The 19,526-nt window shown below is 40.3% G+C and overlaps 1 protein-coding gene across 1 annotated transcript in view; it reads left to right on the forward strand.

The window, feature by feature from the left end:
• Positions 1 to 19,526, forward strand: part of LOC136872694 (peroxisomal leader peptide-processing protease) — a 1,469,308-nt gene that overhangs the window by 1,234,046 nt on the left and 215,736 nt on the right. The window contains exon 5 of the mRNA XM_067146518.2: positions 13,025 to 13,243. Coding sequence (XP_067002619.2) covers positions 13,027 to 13,243 — 217 coding nt within the window. The 5' untranslated portion in view covers positions 13,025 to 13,026. The remainder of the gene's footprint in view (positions 1 to 13,024; positions 13,244 to 19,526) is intronic.

Raw genomic sequence — 19,526 nt, forward strand, 5'->3', positions numbered from 1 at the left:
TTTTGCATGCATCGACTATTTTTTACCGCCAGAGTGTACAACGATCGCATATGTGTATTGCTAACGTATGTGTATAAAGCTAAAGCACAAAGAATAGCTATATTACAAAGCAAGTACACATCACCTATCGATTTTGCATACATCGACTATCGTACTAAACTTCTCCCGCTAGAGTGTACAACGATCGCAATTGTGTGCTGCTACCTATGTGCGTGAATTTGAAGAATAAAGAATAGCGTGTACACATCACGTATTGATGATGCATGCGTCGACTATCGTACTAGGCTTCTTCCGCTAGAGCATGTAGCAATTGCTTTTGTGTATCCCTAACCCATGTGCACGAACTTAAAGCACAAGGAAGAGCTATGTTCCAAAGCGTCAACACATCACCTGTCAATTTTGCATGCATCGATTGTTGTACTAAACTACTTCCACAACAGCGTGCGATCATCGCTTGTGTGTGCTGCAATCTTAACATAACCTATGTGCACGAAGTTAAAGCACAAAGAATACTCAAGTTCAAAGCGTGTACACATCACCTATCGATTTTGCATGCATCGACTTTCGTAGTAAACTTCTTCCACTAGAGCGTGCGACAACCATATAAGTATGCTGCTAACTTAGTATAACTTATACGCATGAACTTAAAGCATAAAGAATAGCGATGTATAAACATCTTGTGAACATAGCAGCTGCAGTAAGAATAGCAATGTTTTAAAAGCGTGTACGCATTGCCTATCGATTATAGACGCATCAACTAGAGTACTAAACTTCTCCCGCTAGAGTGTACTGCTATCTTACCATAACCCATATGCACGAATTTAAAGCACGAAGAATAGTTAAGTTTCAAACCGTGTACACATCACTTATCGATTTTGCATGCATCAACTATCGTACTAAACACATCCCGCTAGAATGTACAACGTTCACATGTGTTTATGCTGCTGCTTTAGCATGACCTAAGTGAACGAACTTAAAGCGCAAAGAATAGCGATGTTTCAAAATCTTGCGAACATAGTAGCAGTAAGAATAGCAAGGTTTAAAAGCGTGTACATATCACCCTTTGATAATGCATACATCAACTATCGTACGAAACAACTTCTACGCGAGCGTGCGACCATCGCTTGTACGTGTGCTGCTATCTTAACATAACCTATGTGCACGAACTTAAAGCATAAAAAATAGTTATGTGTAAAAATTTTGTGAACATAGCAAAGTGTTAACTACGTAGGTATAGACATTGAACTTTGCATGCGCTAAAGCAGCATACTACGTGACCGTGACGTCATAGCCACGTGCTCTTGTTTAGTAAACAAAGCCACGTGCTTTTTTGACAGCTGTCTTCTTGACGGACCCTAGAAGGACAATAGAGCGTCGCTAACCTCACTGCTGCCATCTTTACGGTGGTAAACCTCAAGGCTGCCACCTTATGCATGTTATAGCGCGGAATTTAAAATCCAACAACAGAACGTCGCTAACCTCACTCTTGCCATCTTGATGGGCTTAAACCTTACTGTTGCTACCTTGGTTATACGCTTTTGTGTTAGTTTACTGTTAATCGCTAAGCTGTTCGCATCATCGAAGTAGAGAGTAACAAATGTCAAGTAGATTTAAAGAAGAATCTGTTTGATAAAAGTCCGTCATGGAAAAACCTATTTCTAGGTATATTTGCGAAGAGTGTGGAAAAGCATTTTCCCCGAGGCTATCACAGGAGACGTCATGAGATATCATGTAGGACAATTTTTCAATGCAAACATTGTAGAAGAGAGTTCAAGAACGCATACAACGCTCAACGTCATGAAGCCGCGTGTAATGTAGCTTCATCGGGAACAAAATACAAAGAGCTCAACCATATTCCAGGGAACACTGATTTATGTTTAAAAAGTACACCTCTGCGAGAGATTTTTAATTCCCCCTTGTTGTCTAGACCTGCTGCGAGTTCTGTTACTAAGCACAAACTTCAAGATAAAGAGAGGCAAGATCATGATTATGATAATAAGGATAATAATGTTGATCAAAACAGTAGTAAAGGGAAAGTAGAAGAAGAATAAAATCTTAATGTTTCATTGCCATTACAGCTTGATGATTTTACTTCATTTCCTAAGCCTACTACACGTTCTGTCGCAGTGCAAACATCTCAAGAAGAGATGCAAGGTAAAGAAGAAGGAAATTTCAACGCTTCATCGCTATCGAAACAAGTTAAGTTTGTACCTAGAAACGCTACTGCTGAAGCACGTATGACATCAAAACAAGTCCCTGCACATCAACTGTCTGCATATAGGCTCAAAGTTCACAACAAGCCTCTGTTACCCTATGTAGATATAAGATACTGTAAAGACCCCAACGTACTCGTAAAACGTTTACAACTGCTAAGAGCCTATCATGATGCTGGTTACACACAGTACAAAGAAGATATTTTTGAAATAGAGCATGAATTACGTCGTATAGGTATTATTAAGTAAGCGCTTACCCTCACCTAAGTCATCCATCTGTAGTATATAGTCGATCGAGTAGCTACATTCGTATAGATAATTTCCCAACATTCTTCCTTCCTTAGGGTGTTAACTCCGCCTCTAGTTGTAGAGCCGGTCTCAAACCCGGATAAAGAGAGGAGAGGCACCCTAGCCCTTTAGCCCTTTAGCCCTTTTGCCCATTAGCCGTTTAGCCTATTAGCCCTACAAGGAATGTGCGGTAACCTAATCTTCTTAGAACAAAGGTATCCTCTGACATGTTCTAAACACATGTTGTATCGTGTACAGTGTTCTATTTTAGTCTTGATCACTTATTTAGTGTTCTAAACACTTCAATCAATGTTCCGATCACGTGATAAAGTTAACGGCATAGAGTGCAGTGTTCGATTCTAGTCTTGTTATGTTTCTTTAGTGATTTGCAAGTCTAAACATGCATAATGACGTCATCACTGCAGCACGTGCTTACTCTAGCTATCCCGATGCAGGTTTAAACTTGTTCGATAGAGCTATGCCTTGACATAAGAGGAGGCCTTAACAGCTTATGTATAGCCGCTATTGTTTAAAGATAGGTGCTGTTAAGAGAAAAGCACGTCGAATTTTTCAAATTACCCGCCACCACATTTCAAAGGTATGAGGTTTAGTGCTGTAAAGATACCTGCACGATGCAAAGCTAGCTTTCTTCATCAGAGCAGCCACCATCTTGTGTGAGCACCACTAGGCCGTATCATAAGGAGCTGTGTATAGTCACCGTCTTGTCGCTGCTACCTTCCGCAAGCACCCCTAGGGTGTCTCATAAGAGCAGCAGCCATCTTGTGCAAGCGCTCTTAAGCTGTCTCATAAGAAGCTATGTATAGCCGCCATCTTGTAGAATTAGATAGCTGCCAATGCCAAATGGCCCAAGTAGGGATCGAACCGTCGATCTCATCATTAGACTATGTTTTTCTTATGCTATCATGTTCCTGATACTGCAAACCTAGGTATCAGGTGGAAAAATTTTATCCGTTTTGCTCTACGATGCACCGTTTTCGAGATATTTAACATTTTGCATTTAAGCCCCAAATTTAATGCATCGAACCTGCTCGGCACGTTATACTCTCTACCATAGCTAGACCTGATCATGTTACGAAGACTTGCTTCAATACAAGCTAAAACAGAGCGAATGCCAAAGGGCCTAAGTAGGAACCGAACCGTTGATCTCATTATTAGACTATGTTTTTCTTATGCTATCACGTTCCTCGTACTGCGAACCGAGGTATTGGGCAGAAAAATTTTGTCCGTTTTGCTCTACGATGCACCGTTTTCGAGATATTTAACATTTTGCATTTAAGCCCCAAATTTAATTAATCGAACTAGCACGACACGTTAGCCTCTAAGCTAGCTTTCTTCATAAGAGCAGCAGCCATCTTGCGCAAGCACCCTTAAGGCGTCTCATAAGGAGTCGTGTATAGCCGCCATCTTGCGTCCGCCATCTTGCGCAAGCATCCTTAGGGCGTCTCTAGCCATCTTGTGCAAGGACCCTTAAGCCGCCTCATAAGAGCAACCGCCATCTTGCGCAAGCATCTCTAGGGAGTCTCATAAGAACCTATGTATAGCGGCCATTTTGCATAAGCACCTTTAAGGATTCATGTATAGCCACCATCTTGTGCAATTAGCGTCGAGAGATGGCTGCTGTAGAATTTTTCTTTTTAAATTATCCGCCACCATATTTCAAAGGTATGTACCTAAAGAGTGTAGCACTGAGGTTTGCGATGTAAGTTGGCGGATGACAGCTGACAAAAAGCGCGTGAGTTTGTTTACTAAACAAGAGCACGTGGAATTTTTCAATTTGCCGCCACCACATTTCAAAGGTATCTAGCTAAAGATGGCAGCACGGTGCTGTCTTGGTTAAGGGTGGCGGATGACAGCTAACAGAACTTTTCAAATTGCCCGCTACTACAGAGAGCAGCACGGTGTTCTGTGGATTAAATATGGCGGATGACAGCTGACGAAATTACCCGCATGATAGCAGCACAGTGCTCTATTGATTAAAGATGGCGGATGACAGCTGTCAAAAAAGCACGTGGCTTTGTTTACTAAACAGGAGCACATAGAATTTTTCAAATTACCGCCACCACATTTCAAAGTTATCTAGCTAAAGATGGCAGCACGGTGCTCTCTTGATTAAAGATGGCGGATGACAGCTAACAGAACTTTTCAAATTGCCCGCTACTACATGTCATAAAGAGGGCAGCACGGTGCTCTGTAGATTAAAGATGGCGGATGACAGCTGACTAAATTGCCCGCATGATAGCAGCACAGTGCTCTGTTGATTAAAGATGGTGGGTGACAGCTGTCAAAAAGCACGTGGCTTTGTTTCCAAACAAGAGCACATAGAATTTTTCAAATTGCCGCCACCACATTTCAAAGGTATCTAGCTAAAGAGTGCAGCACTGAGGTTTGTGATGCAAGATGGCGGATGACAGCTCTCAGAAAAAAGCACGTGAGTTTGTTTCCAAATAAGAGCACGTGGAATTTGCCACCGCCACAAAGAGGGCAGCACGGTGCTCTCTTGATTAAAGATGGCTGCTGTCAAAAAGCATTTTTCAAATTATCCGCCACCACGTTTCAAAGGTAAGTAGCTAAAGAGGGCAGCACTGTGCTCTATAGATTGAAGATGGCGGATGACAGCTGTCAGAAAAGCACGTGGATTTGTTTACCGATTCAAATCTCGCGCTAGTGAGGTTAAGTTGGTAGCACTAAGGTTTAGACCCGCCAAGATGGCAGCACTGCCGATGACAGGTGACGAATTTGCATCTACTACGATAAAGAGGGCAGCACGGTGCTCTGTAGTTTAAAGATGGCGGATGACAGCTGCACGTGGCTTTGTTTACCGATTCAAATCTCGCGCTAGTCAGGTTAAGTTGGTGGTACTAAGGTTTAGGCCCGTCAAGATGGCAGTACTGAGGTTTGCGATACGTTGTTGTCTGTCAAAAAGCACGTGGCTGTCAAAAAACACGTGGATTTGTTTACCTATTCAAATCTCGCTCTAGTTAGGTTAAGTTGGTACTACTGAGGTTTAGGCCCGTCAAGATGGCAGTACTGAGGTTAGCGATGCGTTGTTGTCGATGCTAGCTGTCAAAAAGCACGTGGCTTTCTTTACAAATTCAAATTTCCCGCGGGTGGTGGAGGAGACCTCTGGGAGGCCTCTGGCTGTGGTGGTGGTGGAGGAGGCCTCTGGGAGGCCTCTGGCTGTGGTGGTGGTGGATTAGGCCTCTGGGAGCCTGTGGTGGTGGTGGCGCCCGAACTGTCCTATTATACTACTCTGTATATATAGTTTGTTTCTTTAAAATGTAATATTATTCTGTTGTACTTCTGATTCGAATAATGAGTATTATTATTATTATTATTATTATTATTATTATTATTATTATTATTATTATTATTGTCATTATTGTTGTGATGTTTCCTTCACGAATTATGGTGATTAGTACGGGACATTAATTTCTGTCCTGAATTGTTGCACATTCACTTGCCTATTCCTCTTCTTCCATATGACGAATCTGACTTCTTTCCACACTCAAAAGTGTACGGAAAATGACACTTGAAGCTTCAATAGCTACTTTCTGGACACTATTATTTAAAAGCAGGTTGAATTCCGGTTCGCATTTCCTCTCAAGTATTGTTTTCTGAACTTCTCGCCATGTTTATAATTTGTTCGCGTGCTGTTGTATCGATTGGTTGGTCGTGGCCGAATCGATCATGGGTGGTTTGGGTGGCGACATGCCAAACATTTTGTAACAACATAGTTTAAAATAAGTGAGTTCAGCATAGTATGGAATAAAATATTTTGCGCAACAGCTACTAAAGTGCTTAATAAGTTTACCTTAGTTTCTAGTTTCCATCTCTTTCGCCACTTTCCGTGGCTGTTGAGCTTTCGTTATATATATATAAATATAAATATAAAATAAGAGTTTTGTCTGTACATTGCTCAGAATTTAAAAAGGACGATATTTCTCTATGGGTCGTGTCCATAGTAGCAAGGAAATGCACTTCTTAATTTTCCGTTATTTCTGTATGTATGTATGTATGTATGTATGTATGTATGTATGTATGTATGTACACGCATCACGAGAAAACGACTGAAGAGAATTTAATGAAAATCGGTATGTAAAGTCGGGAAATAAGTCGCTACAATCTAGGCTGTAAATAATCTTATTCACGCTGAAAGAAATGGTAGTTTAGGGGAAGGCCTAAAATTTAATTTCTCAAATATTAATGTTATTTGTGTTCCTATCGTAATGAAAAAGGTATGCAAAGTTGGGAAATAAGTCGCTACAATCTAGGTCATAAATAATTTTATTCACGTTGAGTGGAATGGTAGTTTAGGGGAAGGCCTAAAATTTAATTATTAAATATTTGTATTATTAGTGGTCCTATCGACAAATACTACATTACTAAAGTTTATAGTATTAAATTTACGATCATTTATGTCTTATACATTTTTACCGTACTGGCTATGATAACAGAGATATTCAAGAATTTGGATTTTTGTTGCTAAGTCAATATCAGCGCTAAGTCACGAGAAAATGGGTAGACAAAATTTAATGAAAATCGTTATGTAAAGTCGGGGAATAAAGAACTATAGTCTACGCTATAAATAATTTCGTAACCGCGCTAATATCACAGAGTCGAAAGAAAACTAAATGTGAAGGCCTGCAATACAGAAAGCTCATAACATTGAACAACAATAACAGTACATTGACCATTGTTTGTTCTGATGTGCTTTGTGTCTTCTGTTGCCAGTCATATCCGATAGATGGGGTTACTGCTGTACACCGAGTAATATTTTAAAATTTGTTTTACGTCGCACCGACACAGATAGGTATTATGGCGACGATGGGATAGGAAAGGGCTAGGAGTGGAAAGAAGCGGTCCTGGCGTTAATTACGGTACAGCCCCAGCCTTTGCCTGGTGTTAAAATGGGAGACAACGGGGATCCTTCAGGGCTGTCGATAGTGGTTTTTGAACCCACCACCTCCCGAATGCAAACTCACAGCTGTGCGCCCCTAACCTCACGGCCAACTCACCCGGTCGTACCGAGTATAACACCCTGCCTGAATATTGGCGGGAAGTAGTTGGGGAGTTAGATAACTTTCTTCTTAAGCATGCCCGAAGAAAACGCAAGGAATCATAATAGAACAATCTAGACTTTTAAATACGCTAAACATCATACAACAGCCTAACCTCATGCTCTGTGGTGAAGCTATACCTTTTCAGAAGTCTGTAAAAAACCTAGGCGTTGTCATGAATGACACATTATACTGGAATGACCATATAACAAGTGTCTGCAGAAAAGTATATGCATCTCTTCACCCCCTAAAAATGAAACAATCCATTCTTCCACACAGCATGAAAATAAAACTTATTCAAACCCTCATTTTCCCAATAATTTATTACTGTGATGTCTTATTAACCGATGCAACTGCAGAACAAACTATGAAACTTCAAAGGGCAATGAACTCTTGCATACGATTTATATTTTCTTTGAACTTTAGGACACATATTTCCCCTTATTATGAGAAGCTATCCTGGCTGAAAATTGATCAACTAAGGAATTTACATACTGCGACACTAATTTTTCGACTTCTTAACGAATCTACACCTGAATACCTATCCTCACATTTTAACTTCCTCCCATCTTTCCATGGACATAATACCAGATCGACTTCTACCCTTATGATACCGGTTAATCATTCATCTGTATACAGCCACTCTTTCCAAGTGTCTGGGGCAAGGCTATGCAACACACTCCCTGTCAGTATACGTAATAGCACTTCAACAGTCACATTTAAACGGTCTTGTCGAGATTTCCTCTTAAATACGTGACCAGCTTGTATGAATGTTAGTGTGTATGATTGCAAGCGTGATTTAGAACTGTTGTTAGGTGATGTAGATGTAGATAGGCTAGATATTATTAATAATTAAAAATAACAATTATAATCTGTTATAATATTACTCCATAAATTTAAGTAGCTCCTAGGGTCTGCTAATGTTATTTTACCAAAGTATGTGATTATGTACTGTACGTAGTGGTTAAGTGTAAGAGAGGGCCGTGAGCCCTAACTTCGCCACATACAAAGGCATAAAATAAATAAATAAATAAATAAATAAATAAATAAATAAATAAATAAATAAATAAATAAATAAATAAATAAATAAATAAATAAATAAATAAATAAATAAATAAATAAATTCCTCGTGTTCATACACATTTTCTGATACTACTGGTAGGCCTACGTAACAAACTGGTTCATAACAGCATTTGGGCTGTTAAATCCCTACCCTGAGGCACTGATTGGAATGAGCAGTGTGTGTATTTAACGGAACAATTGCAGAGGAGTGTTCACGGCTGTTTGCGGCCTGGTCATACCAACACTGGAACTTGGGACTGTTAGATCGGCATCGTAGTACTGTTCGTTAAATGTGAGAAAAAGTGCGGTTTTTCATTTGAGCGAGTATTTTATATGGTAACATTTCTTTTAATCCCTACATTCCTACTGACGATTTTGTAATGGCCTAAGTTAACTGTAGTTAGGAAAACCACAAAGACAGTCTTTCTTAGAGTCCCGAAGTGGAGCACGGATACATAAGCTAGTTTGATATAAATACGAATAACTCCATTTTGTGTTTGTGTTTGTATCAATAATGTTAATTAGAATAAGATTCCAAATTATAGCTAAAGAATGTTGGTTGAAAGTAGGAAATAAAACCAAACTTTTGAAATTTCTTCAGCTTTATGAAGAATACGTAAAATGGAGTTACCCCATCTTGCAACGGACAGGTGGGAACGTGTGTTACAACTTGAAGAATGCATGTATAATGAAAATTACTTGCTTTGATTAAAAGCCTATTTAAAAATTGAATTGGATCACATATCTGTATACAGTGGCTCAAACAAGTATTGGTCCATCGAGATATGTTACATGTGAGGATGAGGAATCGAAGGAAATGATGATAAAAAGTAACATATACTACAATCCTTGATTATTTATCAACTTGCGTAGCATGTACATTGTCAGAAAAACATAATTCTTCCACGTCCATATAACTAAAAAGCCATAACTTAAAATAATCATTTTCACTTGACACCAATAAAGTATTGGTCTTAATTAACATAACGCAGTTTTGGTCCTTCCTGGACGTTTTAGTACTTGGTAGGTTCTCCCTTCTTCTTCATAATCTCAGGTAACTTATTTGTCATCGATCGTACCAAGGTTTCCGTAGTTTCCTTTGGTATGTTATTCCATTCGGTGAATAAGGCTTGTTTTAGGTCAGCTTTGTTTGATATTGCATGTTTTCTCATGTTTTCCTCCAAATAGTGCCGCAAATTCTCGATGGGGTTGATGTCGGGAGACTGTGGTGGAGTTTCCATCCAACGCGGTGTATTATATAACAGCCATAGCTTCGTATCCAGGGCTGTGTGTTTGGGGTCGTTTTCTTGCGTAAACGTATACTTTGCTGAGAGTCCCATTTTTTGTTGATTTGATGAAAGATGTATCTTGAGGATGTTAATGTATGCTTTGTGATCCATAGTCCCTTCAATAAAAACTAATTCACCTGCACGATTGATACTCATGCAACCCCACACTATCAGGGAACCACCTCCATATTTCATAGTAGCTGTCAGGTTCTTCTCTTCAAGTTCAGAATTCGTCCTCCTCCACACAGTCACTCGTCTGTCTGACCTGAAAAAGTTAAATTTACTCTTATCGGTAAAACCGACTATCTCCGAATCCTCATAACTATCATTTCTGTAGTCGTTAGCGTACGCAAGTCTCTTTTTCTGTTATCCTTACTGATGTACGCTTTCTACGGGCTGTTCTGCCCATATATCCTCTTTCTCGTTCCACATTCCGGATGGTTTCAGATGAAACTTACACTCTTACATCTTGTTGTAATGAAACTGCTATCTTCGGCGCACTTAGCTGAGGATTTTGGGCCTCTATAGGCAGAATTTGCCGCTTGTCTTGTACTAATAACTTTGAGGGGCGGCCACTTCCTGGTCTATTTTCTATTGCCTTTGTTCTTTTGTACCTGTGCACAATATTTTCAACAGTTGTAACAGCTCTACCAATAATTTCACGCATGTCTTGAAAGTAGTCGCACTACAATCCTCCTTTCTTCCACAGTTGTTTCTTTCATTTTCCTTCCCATTGCTAGCTGAACACGGAAACAGTGCTGAATATTACCTTCCAGCGTGTCAGCACAGACACAATGAGCCCGACTTGCGGCAGACAGCTCGATGACACGATGATATTGTTTACTAGACCAATACTTGTTTGGCGTGTAATGACGCATTTCGTTGTATTATTGTTCCGTTTGCAAACAGCGTGAATCTCCTTGGCTCCATATTCAACCTACTGATGTACTTGACTCTCCCATATATCTACATACGTGCAATTCCATTATATGCAGCATTATTTGTACTATACTGTTTCGTTCATACCACAGCTATAGGGAGACCAATACTTGAGCCACTGTATGTGTTTGAAGCAGATCTCTATCTCACCATACCTGTACTGAACTTTTCCATCTCTGTGTAGTTATTGCAGCCTATATCTACAGTACTCTATTTTATATGTACCATATTCATGTCTTGGTCTCCCCTTGCAATTCTTACTCCCCCACACTTCCTATTAAACACAACTTCCTTATGATTCAATAGTGTAGTTATGAGAAACTGCAGACACTTTCCGCATAGATAACAATACCCGCTTACTAACAACAGCTTGCATGGAAAGGAAATACATATTCTCTCTCTAAGTCAGGGCCTCTCAAACGCCCAAAATCTCACGCGTGCAGAGCGAGGCGCAAGAGCTCCGTGCACTGTGCATCGGTGCCGCTCGGTATGGCTCGGATCAACGCTTCGTCTCTGGGCTACTCGGCTATGCTCGGCTATACTCGGCTATACTCGGCTCAACTCAGCCCGGATTTGGAGCGCTACGGCGCAAGTGGGGGAGAGGGAGACAGGCGGAGCGAGCGAGACAGGCGTGAGGAAAGAGAGAGACAGCGCTATTGCTCCAAATCGAGGAGTGGGGGGTCTGCACTCTGGTCAACCAAGCCAAGTCGTCTTTTGCACCGTGCACAGTGCATGCACTACGCGCATGCACCCTGAGAGGCCCTGCCTAAGTATTCATTTGTCACCGTGCGGAGGTTGTATTCGTGCCTGTTTAGACAGACATGCTCTGCGTGACAGTTTTAATAATTTCACGGGAAATTATGTTGAACAAATACCCGCAGAGATTACATGCATCATAATCAGGTTGGCTATGTTTATAGGCGACTTAAAAATAAGTATAAAACGAACGTTGTTTCATTGTATTTTGATATCTATCGACCAGGAGAATAATAATGACTTTCCTTGACGAATGCTTGACTGAAGTCATGCATATTTGTAGTTTTACGCAGTTGGTTATACAAGCCACGAGAACTGTTTTACGTACTCACAGGAGCATAATTTTTTGAGAAGTCTTACTCACCTACGGGAGGAGCTAGAAACATTGTCAGTTATCTTCTGTCCTTGCAAATATACCCTAAAAGTGCTATTTACTTAGGGATATTTGTAATTTTCACATTACAATTTGTATTTCTTAATGAGCCGTCCCGTAAAACAAATATAAAAACTCAGAGTTCTACCTACTCTGGTTTCCAAGGTACTTTTTGATATTGCACCGTACAATAATATTTGCAAACTAATTTCTATCCATGTACATATCTGTTGAAAATCCTTGAAACTTCCGAACATACGTATTCAATCATTCATGCTCTCTTCACCTCAGGTATTGTAAATGCAGTCTACTGCAGTAACAACACACAACTTTATAGTTTACTTTAGATTACACACGTGTTTCAACGAAGCTAAGATTGAGAAGAATTGTAGGCGCACGGAAGTAAAATTGTATTTGCCAAATGTAGATGTGCCAGCTCTCGTAAGTGAACTTCCAGGAATAGTACTTGCCAAATTGCTCTACAGATAAATGGAGCCAAGTCCGGGAGCAGGACGCACTTCCGACCAGTCAGCCTACCTTGCGATAACCATCTCAGTTCATCTTACTCATGATAGCATGATTGCTTGACTAATGCACGAGTTGTTATTATTTACATTTTTTATTAAATCCCACAGTAACCGATATTGTCCAAACTTCAGTAGATTAAAATATGCTTTCACGGGAGTAAAATACAAAATATGGTCTCTTTAGACCAAACTATCAAGTTTCATGTGCAATATATACCATGCATAACTCTCCGAAGTCAAATCATAAGCTTATTCATGGACCACGCTCTTAATTAAATGCATCAGCTCATGCTCTCATATCGTCCAGTTGGCGACTACTGAAATATACCGTGCCACGGGGATTATTTCTTACTTTACTTTTTAAGAACCGTATGATTGTATCCCCTCACTCCCTACTCTTCCTCTTGTAAAATCTTTGCTACTCACTCTTACACAAGTATAATTGATGACTTGTACTGTAGATTCATATTACTTAAGTAATCCTGTCGTCCTCTTACAGAAATGGACTTAAGAAGTGTGATGATCTGTGCTGGAGACGTTCGGTGCTCAGGGCTGCTGTTCAACAAGGACTGGATTCTTACTCACGGCTCCTTACTTGGCAACTTCTCGCTCGAGGAACTGAGCTCTGTATCCAGCAGCCTGAGCTTACCTACCATCAAGCTACCGCGGGTGTTTGTGGTGTTGGAAGTAGGAGATGAGAGACCAGCTCAGTGGGCAGGTAATTTCAGCTGTCGTGTAATCATATCTGAAATAATATCTGTCCTGTTTGCGTTGAGGCTACAATTCGGCTCTTAGAGAACGTTCTGAGTGTTTTTGATTAGGTGTACATTTGAATGTGCCTTGCATCAGCTGAAACGTGGAGGCAGTAAAAGTAGGGATAAGCCGAATAGCTGGCCGGCAGAGAACTTGAAAGAGCTGAATGGGGTCGCAGGTGGTATGTATGACGAGATTTTTTCCTTCTTACGTAGTAAGTACACATTATTTGAATTTTTTGACAAAATTATTAGACATTAAAGATTGTTATGATTTTCTGCCCTTTAGACGTACTATCAGCAAATTTAATTTTGTATGTGTTACGGAGATATCCGTGGAGCAGAAAGACGTGAAAGAAGGTGCGGGGTTTGAAAGGGTCTAACTACGATATCAGAAATTGAGTTAAACTTTAACTAAAGGTTATATTTCTTTCATAATTTCAAACTAAACAAATTTTTCACTCAGTGAAATATTGAGGTTAGAGGTACAATGGCAATTTCAAAAATTGGAAAATTCAAGATTCAGAACTTTAACAATTCTGGGCTTCAAGCCCCTAGTTTACAATTTCAAAGTGGTATTATTTAGGCAAGGGCAGAAATTCCCCAATTCAAGAGCACTTTGCTCCAACAAAATTTACAGCCTTCCAGAGGCACTCCTCAATATTACAGTAAACTAGAAAAGAGCTTACTTGCTCTGCAAGATTCATCCAATTTTAACCGCCCGCTTAAGGCAACATTACACAAAACTTAATGATCTCTTGGCCTCTCAAGGCCCAATTTTGTTTTATACAGCGATATCAATTACCCAACCTACTGGGCCTTTGTGTAAAAAAAGAACAGGTTAGTAAATGGCCCTAACACAAACTGAATGGAGGCGTACACTTGCGCTCCTAGATAATGAAGTATTAAAACCCTAACAGGGCTCTCGGCTCGATGATACAGGGGCTAATCCCAGGCTACTGAGGTGACTCGAATGAAAGTTAATTTAATTCATTACAGAAAAGGGAAACGGTAAAATCGTAGTCACCTAAAACTAAGTTGAAGGGGAATTCGAGAGGGTAACGCACTCTCTATTCCCAATTTATAGTTAAAGACTTTATGAAGTTTTACATTAGCTAAACAAAAATTCACATTTTAGAAAAGGTTGGTTACGTAGTTAGAAATTCGGAACTTCCCCTCGTGTAAGTCGGCGAAAGTGGCTACAGAGAGATAAAACTGATGGCCATTACCTGGGCTGATAAACTGCCTGGCGAAGAATGAGGCGCCCCGCCTCCTGTCTTAGCACACCCTCTTAGAAATTCGGCGATCAAATGATAAGGTAGCCAGAGCAGCCGCAGTTTATATACACGAAGGGAAGGTTCGAGAGGATTCTGGACTAATCCGGACACACCCTCTCAATTTTATTGGCCGACTCAAAAGTTACACCCAAAGAACCCAAAAGAAGCCTGTGATAGGCTGAAAAATAATTACAGAAAATTCCCATTGGCCAGATAAACAAACACAAAGCAAGTAAATCCAGTCAGTTTAGGCGACTTCACAACAACACAATTACTCAAATCTTCAGTAGTGACATCCTCTGATTAAAGTCCCCACTTCTTGTACTAGCAGTTTCTCATTTTGTTGGATAGATAGAGTTCATTACGGCGCTTCTTTTGAATGTGCAAAGTTGAGGTGTACGTCCCGGTACAGTATGCATCCTTTGCGATTATACAATAGATATTTCAGTCGATTAGACATCGGTTTTGTAAGGAAATGAGAATTCTCCGATAGAGCCTAGGACTAACGCGATTCGACCACGCAAAGAACGATGATGTCCGACGAAGACTGGGAGTTGCGCCAGTCGTAGATAAGCTGCGGGAAGGTTGACTTAAATGACACGGACACGTCGTTCACGACAAAGGGAGCTGCACCTCCATCCCTACTCTTCCTCTTTTAAAATCTTTACTACTCACTCTTACACAAGTGTCAAGTTTAGTTTCTACGTTTATGAACTTTACTGTACATAGCCTTCAGTACTATATTTATGAAATGAATCATGTAATGCAAATTATTTTTTCTACACCACTGCTCAGTAAAAATATAGAATAAGACAGCATTAAACTGACGCAGTACATGCCATACCTGAAGGGGGCTTAAACGCGAAATGAATTATTATTATTATTATTATTATTATTATTATTATTATTATTATTATTATTATTATTATTATTATTATTATTATTATTATTATTATTATTATTATTATTATTATTATTATTATGTGTTAAGATCCAGCATGTTTGGTCGCCTTAGTGCATGGGAATGGAAAACCATTCTCAGGACAGCCGACGGTTGGGGCCAGCCGTGAGGTCCAGCCCTGTCCCGTCTCCCGAATGCAGAGGCGTAGAGCCACGGTAGAGCCGTGGCCACCTCTCCTCCGCTCGGTTGGCCAGTTGGAGTGTAGAGCTGTTGGAGTGTGGTCGACTGAAGAAACGGTGGATGGAACACATCAAGGACATGGAATATGTGAACGCCACCCCAGAAGATGCCTTGGATCGGTCTAAATGGAGACGGATGTGACGACAAGCGGACGTTATCACTGTGCGAGAATAACGCTGGCTTTTAGTGCCGGGAGTGTCCGAGGATATGACAGCTCGCCAGGTGCAGGTCTTTTGATTTGACACCCGTATCATGATGAGGATGAAATGATGATGAAGAGAACACATACACCCAGCCCCCGTGCCAGCATAATTAACCAATGATGGTTAAATTTCGCGACCCTGCCGGGAATCGAACCCGGTGCCTCTGTGACCAAAGGCCAGCACCAATTAGCCATGGAGCTGGACGCTGGGAAGATGATGAGATATTACGTTTATTACTCTCAACAGTTGTGAACTTACCGACTTAAAAGCAGTGAAACAAGTTTAATTTCTATGTATATGAACTTTACTGTACATAGCCTTCAGTGCTATATTTATCAAATGATTCATGTAATGCAAATTATTTTTTTCTACACGTCTGCTCAGTAAAAATATAGAATAAGACAGCATTAAACTGATACAGTATATGCCAAACCTGAAGGGGACTTAAACATGAAATGAATTATTATTATTAATGTCCGACTCGTTGGCGGAACGGTCAGCGGACTGGCTTTCGGTTCAGAGGGTCCCGGGTTCGATTCCCAGCCGGGTCGGGGATTTTAACCATAATTGGTTAGTTGCAATGGCACGGTAGCTGGGTGTATGTGTTGTCTTCATCATCATTTTATCCTCATCACGACGCGCAGGTCACCTACGGGAGTCAAATAGAAAAACCTGCACCTGGCGAGCCGAACCCGTCCTGGGATATTCCGGCACTAAAAGCCATACGACATTCCATTGTTATTATTATTATTACTATTACGGAGTTACCCGTGGAAGACAGAGGTGAAAGAAGGTGCGGGCTGGAATGGGTCGAACTACAAGGCCGAAAGATGAATTAAAATTTCAATAAAGGTTATATTTTCAATTGACAACAAGATTTAACAAATTTTCACTAGGTACAATGATAACTTTACAAACGAAAGCACAAGTTCAGGGGTCTTTCCAAATTCTGGGCTTCGAGCCCCAATTTCACAATCCTTGAGCAACTAGCCCAACTTTACCAAATCACACATTCGATCAAAGGGCAGAAAACCCCTTCATTCAAGGAGCATTAGTCCCAAAAACCATATCTGGCCACCTAGAGGCTCTTTACCACATCAGAAAGAGCTGACCTGCTCTCAATATTCCAAGCTTATTAAAGGCAATGCCAGGCTTTTACACATGATTGCCATCAAGGCACAACTTACAATGAAACAGGGGTATCTAGTACCCAGCCTACTGGGCCTGAATAGAAAAATAACAGGTTAACTTAAATGGCCCTAAACGCAAAAAGAATGGAGGCGTGTATCAGCACTCCCAAATACACATTTTAAAACCTAAGAGGCACTAGGCCGATGACACAGGAGCTATTCCTAAACTAGGGAGGTGACTCGTATAAGAAAAATATTAACACATTAAAGAAGAGTAGAAAATCGGTTACGAAAACGTAGTCACTTCCAATCAAATGAAAGGGAGCTCGGGAGGGTAAAGTACTCTCTATCTCCGAATTACAGTTAAAGATAAATGAAGTTTTACAGAGACTGAAAAAGGTTTACATGTTTCAAGATAGGTTACAAAATAAAGGTTTCAGACCTTCCCCGCGGATTAAGCTGCTGAACTAGCAAAAAAATAAAGATGTTAAGTGGACATTACCTTGTTGAAGAGCTGTTGCCGGATGAAAGAGGCGCTTCCCGCCCCCTGCTACACGTCCATACACTAAGCTAGAGGTTGAAGAAGTGGCGAGGAGTCGTGAAAATCAGCAGTTTTTAAACACTCAGGGAAGATTTGAGACCTTTCATGAATAATTAAGACAAACCCACTCAACTTTATTGGCTGGCTAAAAGTTACACTTCAAAATTGAAGAAGGACACGATTGGTCAAGAATTAATTACAGAAATTCTGGATTGGCTAAGTTCAAAATTGGTGGAAAGAAAATATTTATATTGCCAACCCACAAATGAAAGAACGAAATTTAGTTATAGGAAAACTTATGAGTACAAAATATCTTCAAGAAAAGTTCCTTCACTTCGCACCAGGGTGCATGATCATAGTATTTTAGTAGAGACATCTATAAGAGAATGTGCACACTTCTTGATTAATGGAAAACAAAACAAGTTGAACTCCACACAGTACTGACAACTTCGTAATCACAAAATTTATGGTAGTGACACCTTCTGAGAAAACTTATAAGTTAATCCAGTTTGTAAAGTTCAGAGTTTCTCCTGTAGAGGATTACTTAAGGCGGAAAATTCAAATGTGCGGCGTATAGGTGTACCAGCCGGTAAAATTATTATTATATTAAAAGAGATTACTAAAACCAGCTTTGGCAAATCCGTCCGTCAGTTCTACTGGATCGATTTGCTTCATTTCTGTTTTATTCTCTCCGGAATTACCTGTCGGTGAATCATGAGACATTGATAGGCCTCTAAATTCAGCCAACTTTGATTAACTATAAAATTAAATAATTAGATAATCACTCCAATAATTTCAGGCGAAGGTTTACCCTAACCCGCAATACATTCTGTGCTTAACAGGTTGCTAAGCGACAAACACTTTCATTAATATTCTGATATACTGCATTGTAATTTTACCCTTAGTAATGTCAGTGCATGCAGCAATGTTTGATTACTACCTGTCAAGGCAGAAAGTATACACTTCCTCTGATGATGGAATAATACTATTCTCTGCTAAATACTCTTGGATTCTCTGACCTTCCGGAGCTTCTAGGAACTGTCCCGGCATTCGCCCTAGTGCAGGAGAATGGAAAACTACGGAAAATCATTCTCGGGACAACCGACGGTTGCATGTCGCAGTCATATTGTTTTACCTGCCCTATTCAATAGTTTTGTGAGCATTTAACACCGGTAATGTAGTTATAACACTTATTTCCATAATATATTCTCTGTGTTTAGACCATTCGGCCGTATCTGGATCTTAACGTGTTCAAACAATCTTCCCCGAGATAGTGCAGCATACAATTGGCTGTGGCTGAATACTGCTTCGTTCAAGCAGACAGCCACTTTTACAAGAGTTTTTCCTTGCGCTTGTTTAATGGTCATACAGAAGACTACTCGATTTGATGCCTTCCCTCTGTGCGTACGTAGACTGTTTACTCTTAGCAGCATGTAAGTTATTAGGAACGTTCTGCCAGTTACAGGTGACCAACTCCCTGTCTGTGTTCTTAAAGTGAAGCCATTGTGGTTTATACCCTGAGAGTTCCTCTTTGAAGGCCCGATAAAGTTTCTGGTGTTGTACATTTTGAATTCTTCATCTAATCTCTCCATTCTTGACCGATCGTAAGATATTTTCACACGTGTGATGGTCTTACTCGACAGTTTCCGCATCGTTCTGAAATTCTCCCAGTCTTCCTTTCGTTTAGTCGAGCACCACTTCGTCCAGGCTGCGGCGCGTTCATCAACTGCAAGATCGCATTCAGTATTCCACCATGTATGTCGCCACTTCCTTCGAAGTTGTCCGAGGTTATTGGTCGTTTCGCACATGGTGGACTTCACTTGGTTCCAGTTTTTCATACATTTTTGCAAGATGTCAGTTGCAAAACTTTCTCTATTGTCCGACAGAAATTGGGGATCAATCCTTGGTGGAATTGTGGAGAAGGTATCTTTCGTTTGGGCATTAATCTGATTTTTAT

Source organism: Anabrus simplex, chromosome 4 (genome assembly GCF_040414725.1).
Source record: "Anabrus simplex isolate iqAnaSimp1 chromosome 4, ASM4041472v1, whole genome shotgun sequence".
Taxonomy (NCBI): domain Eukaryota; kingdom Metazoa; phylum Arthropoda; class Insecta; order Orthoptera; family Tettigoniidae; genus Anabrus; species Anabrus simplex.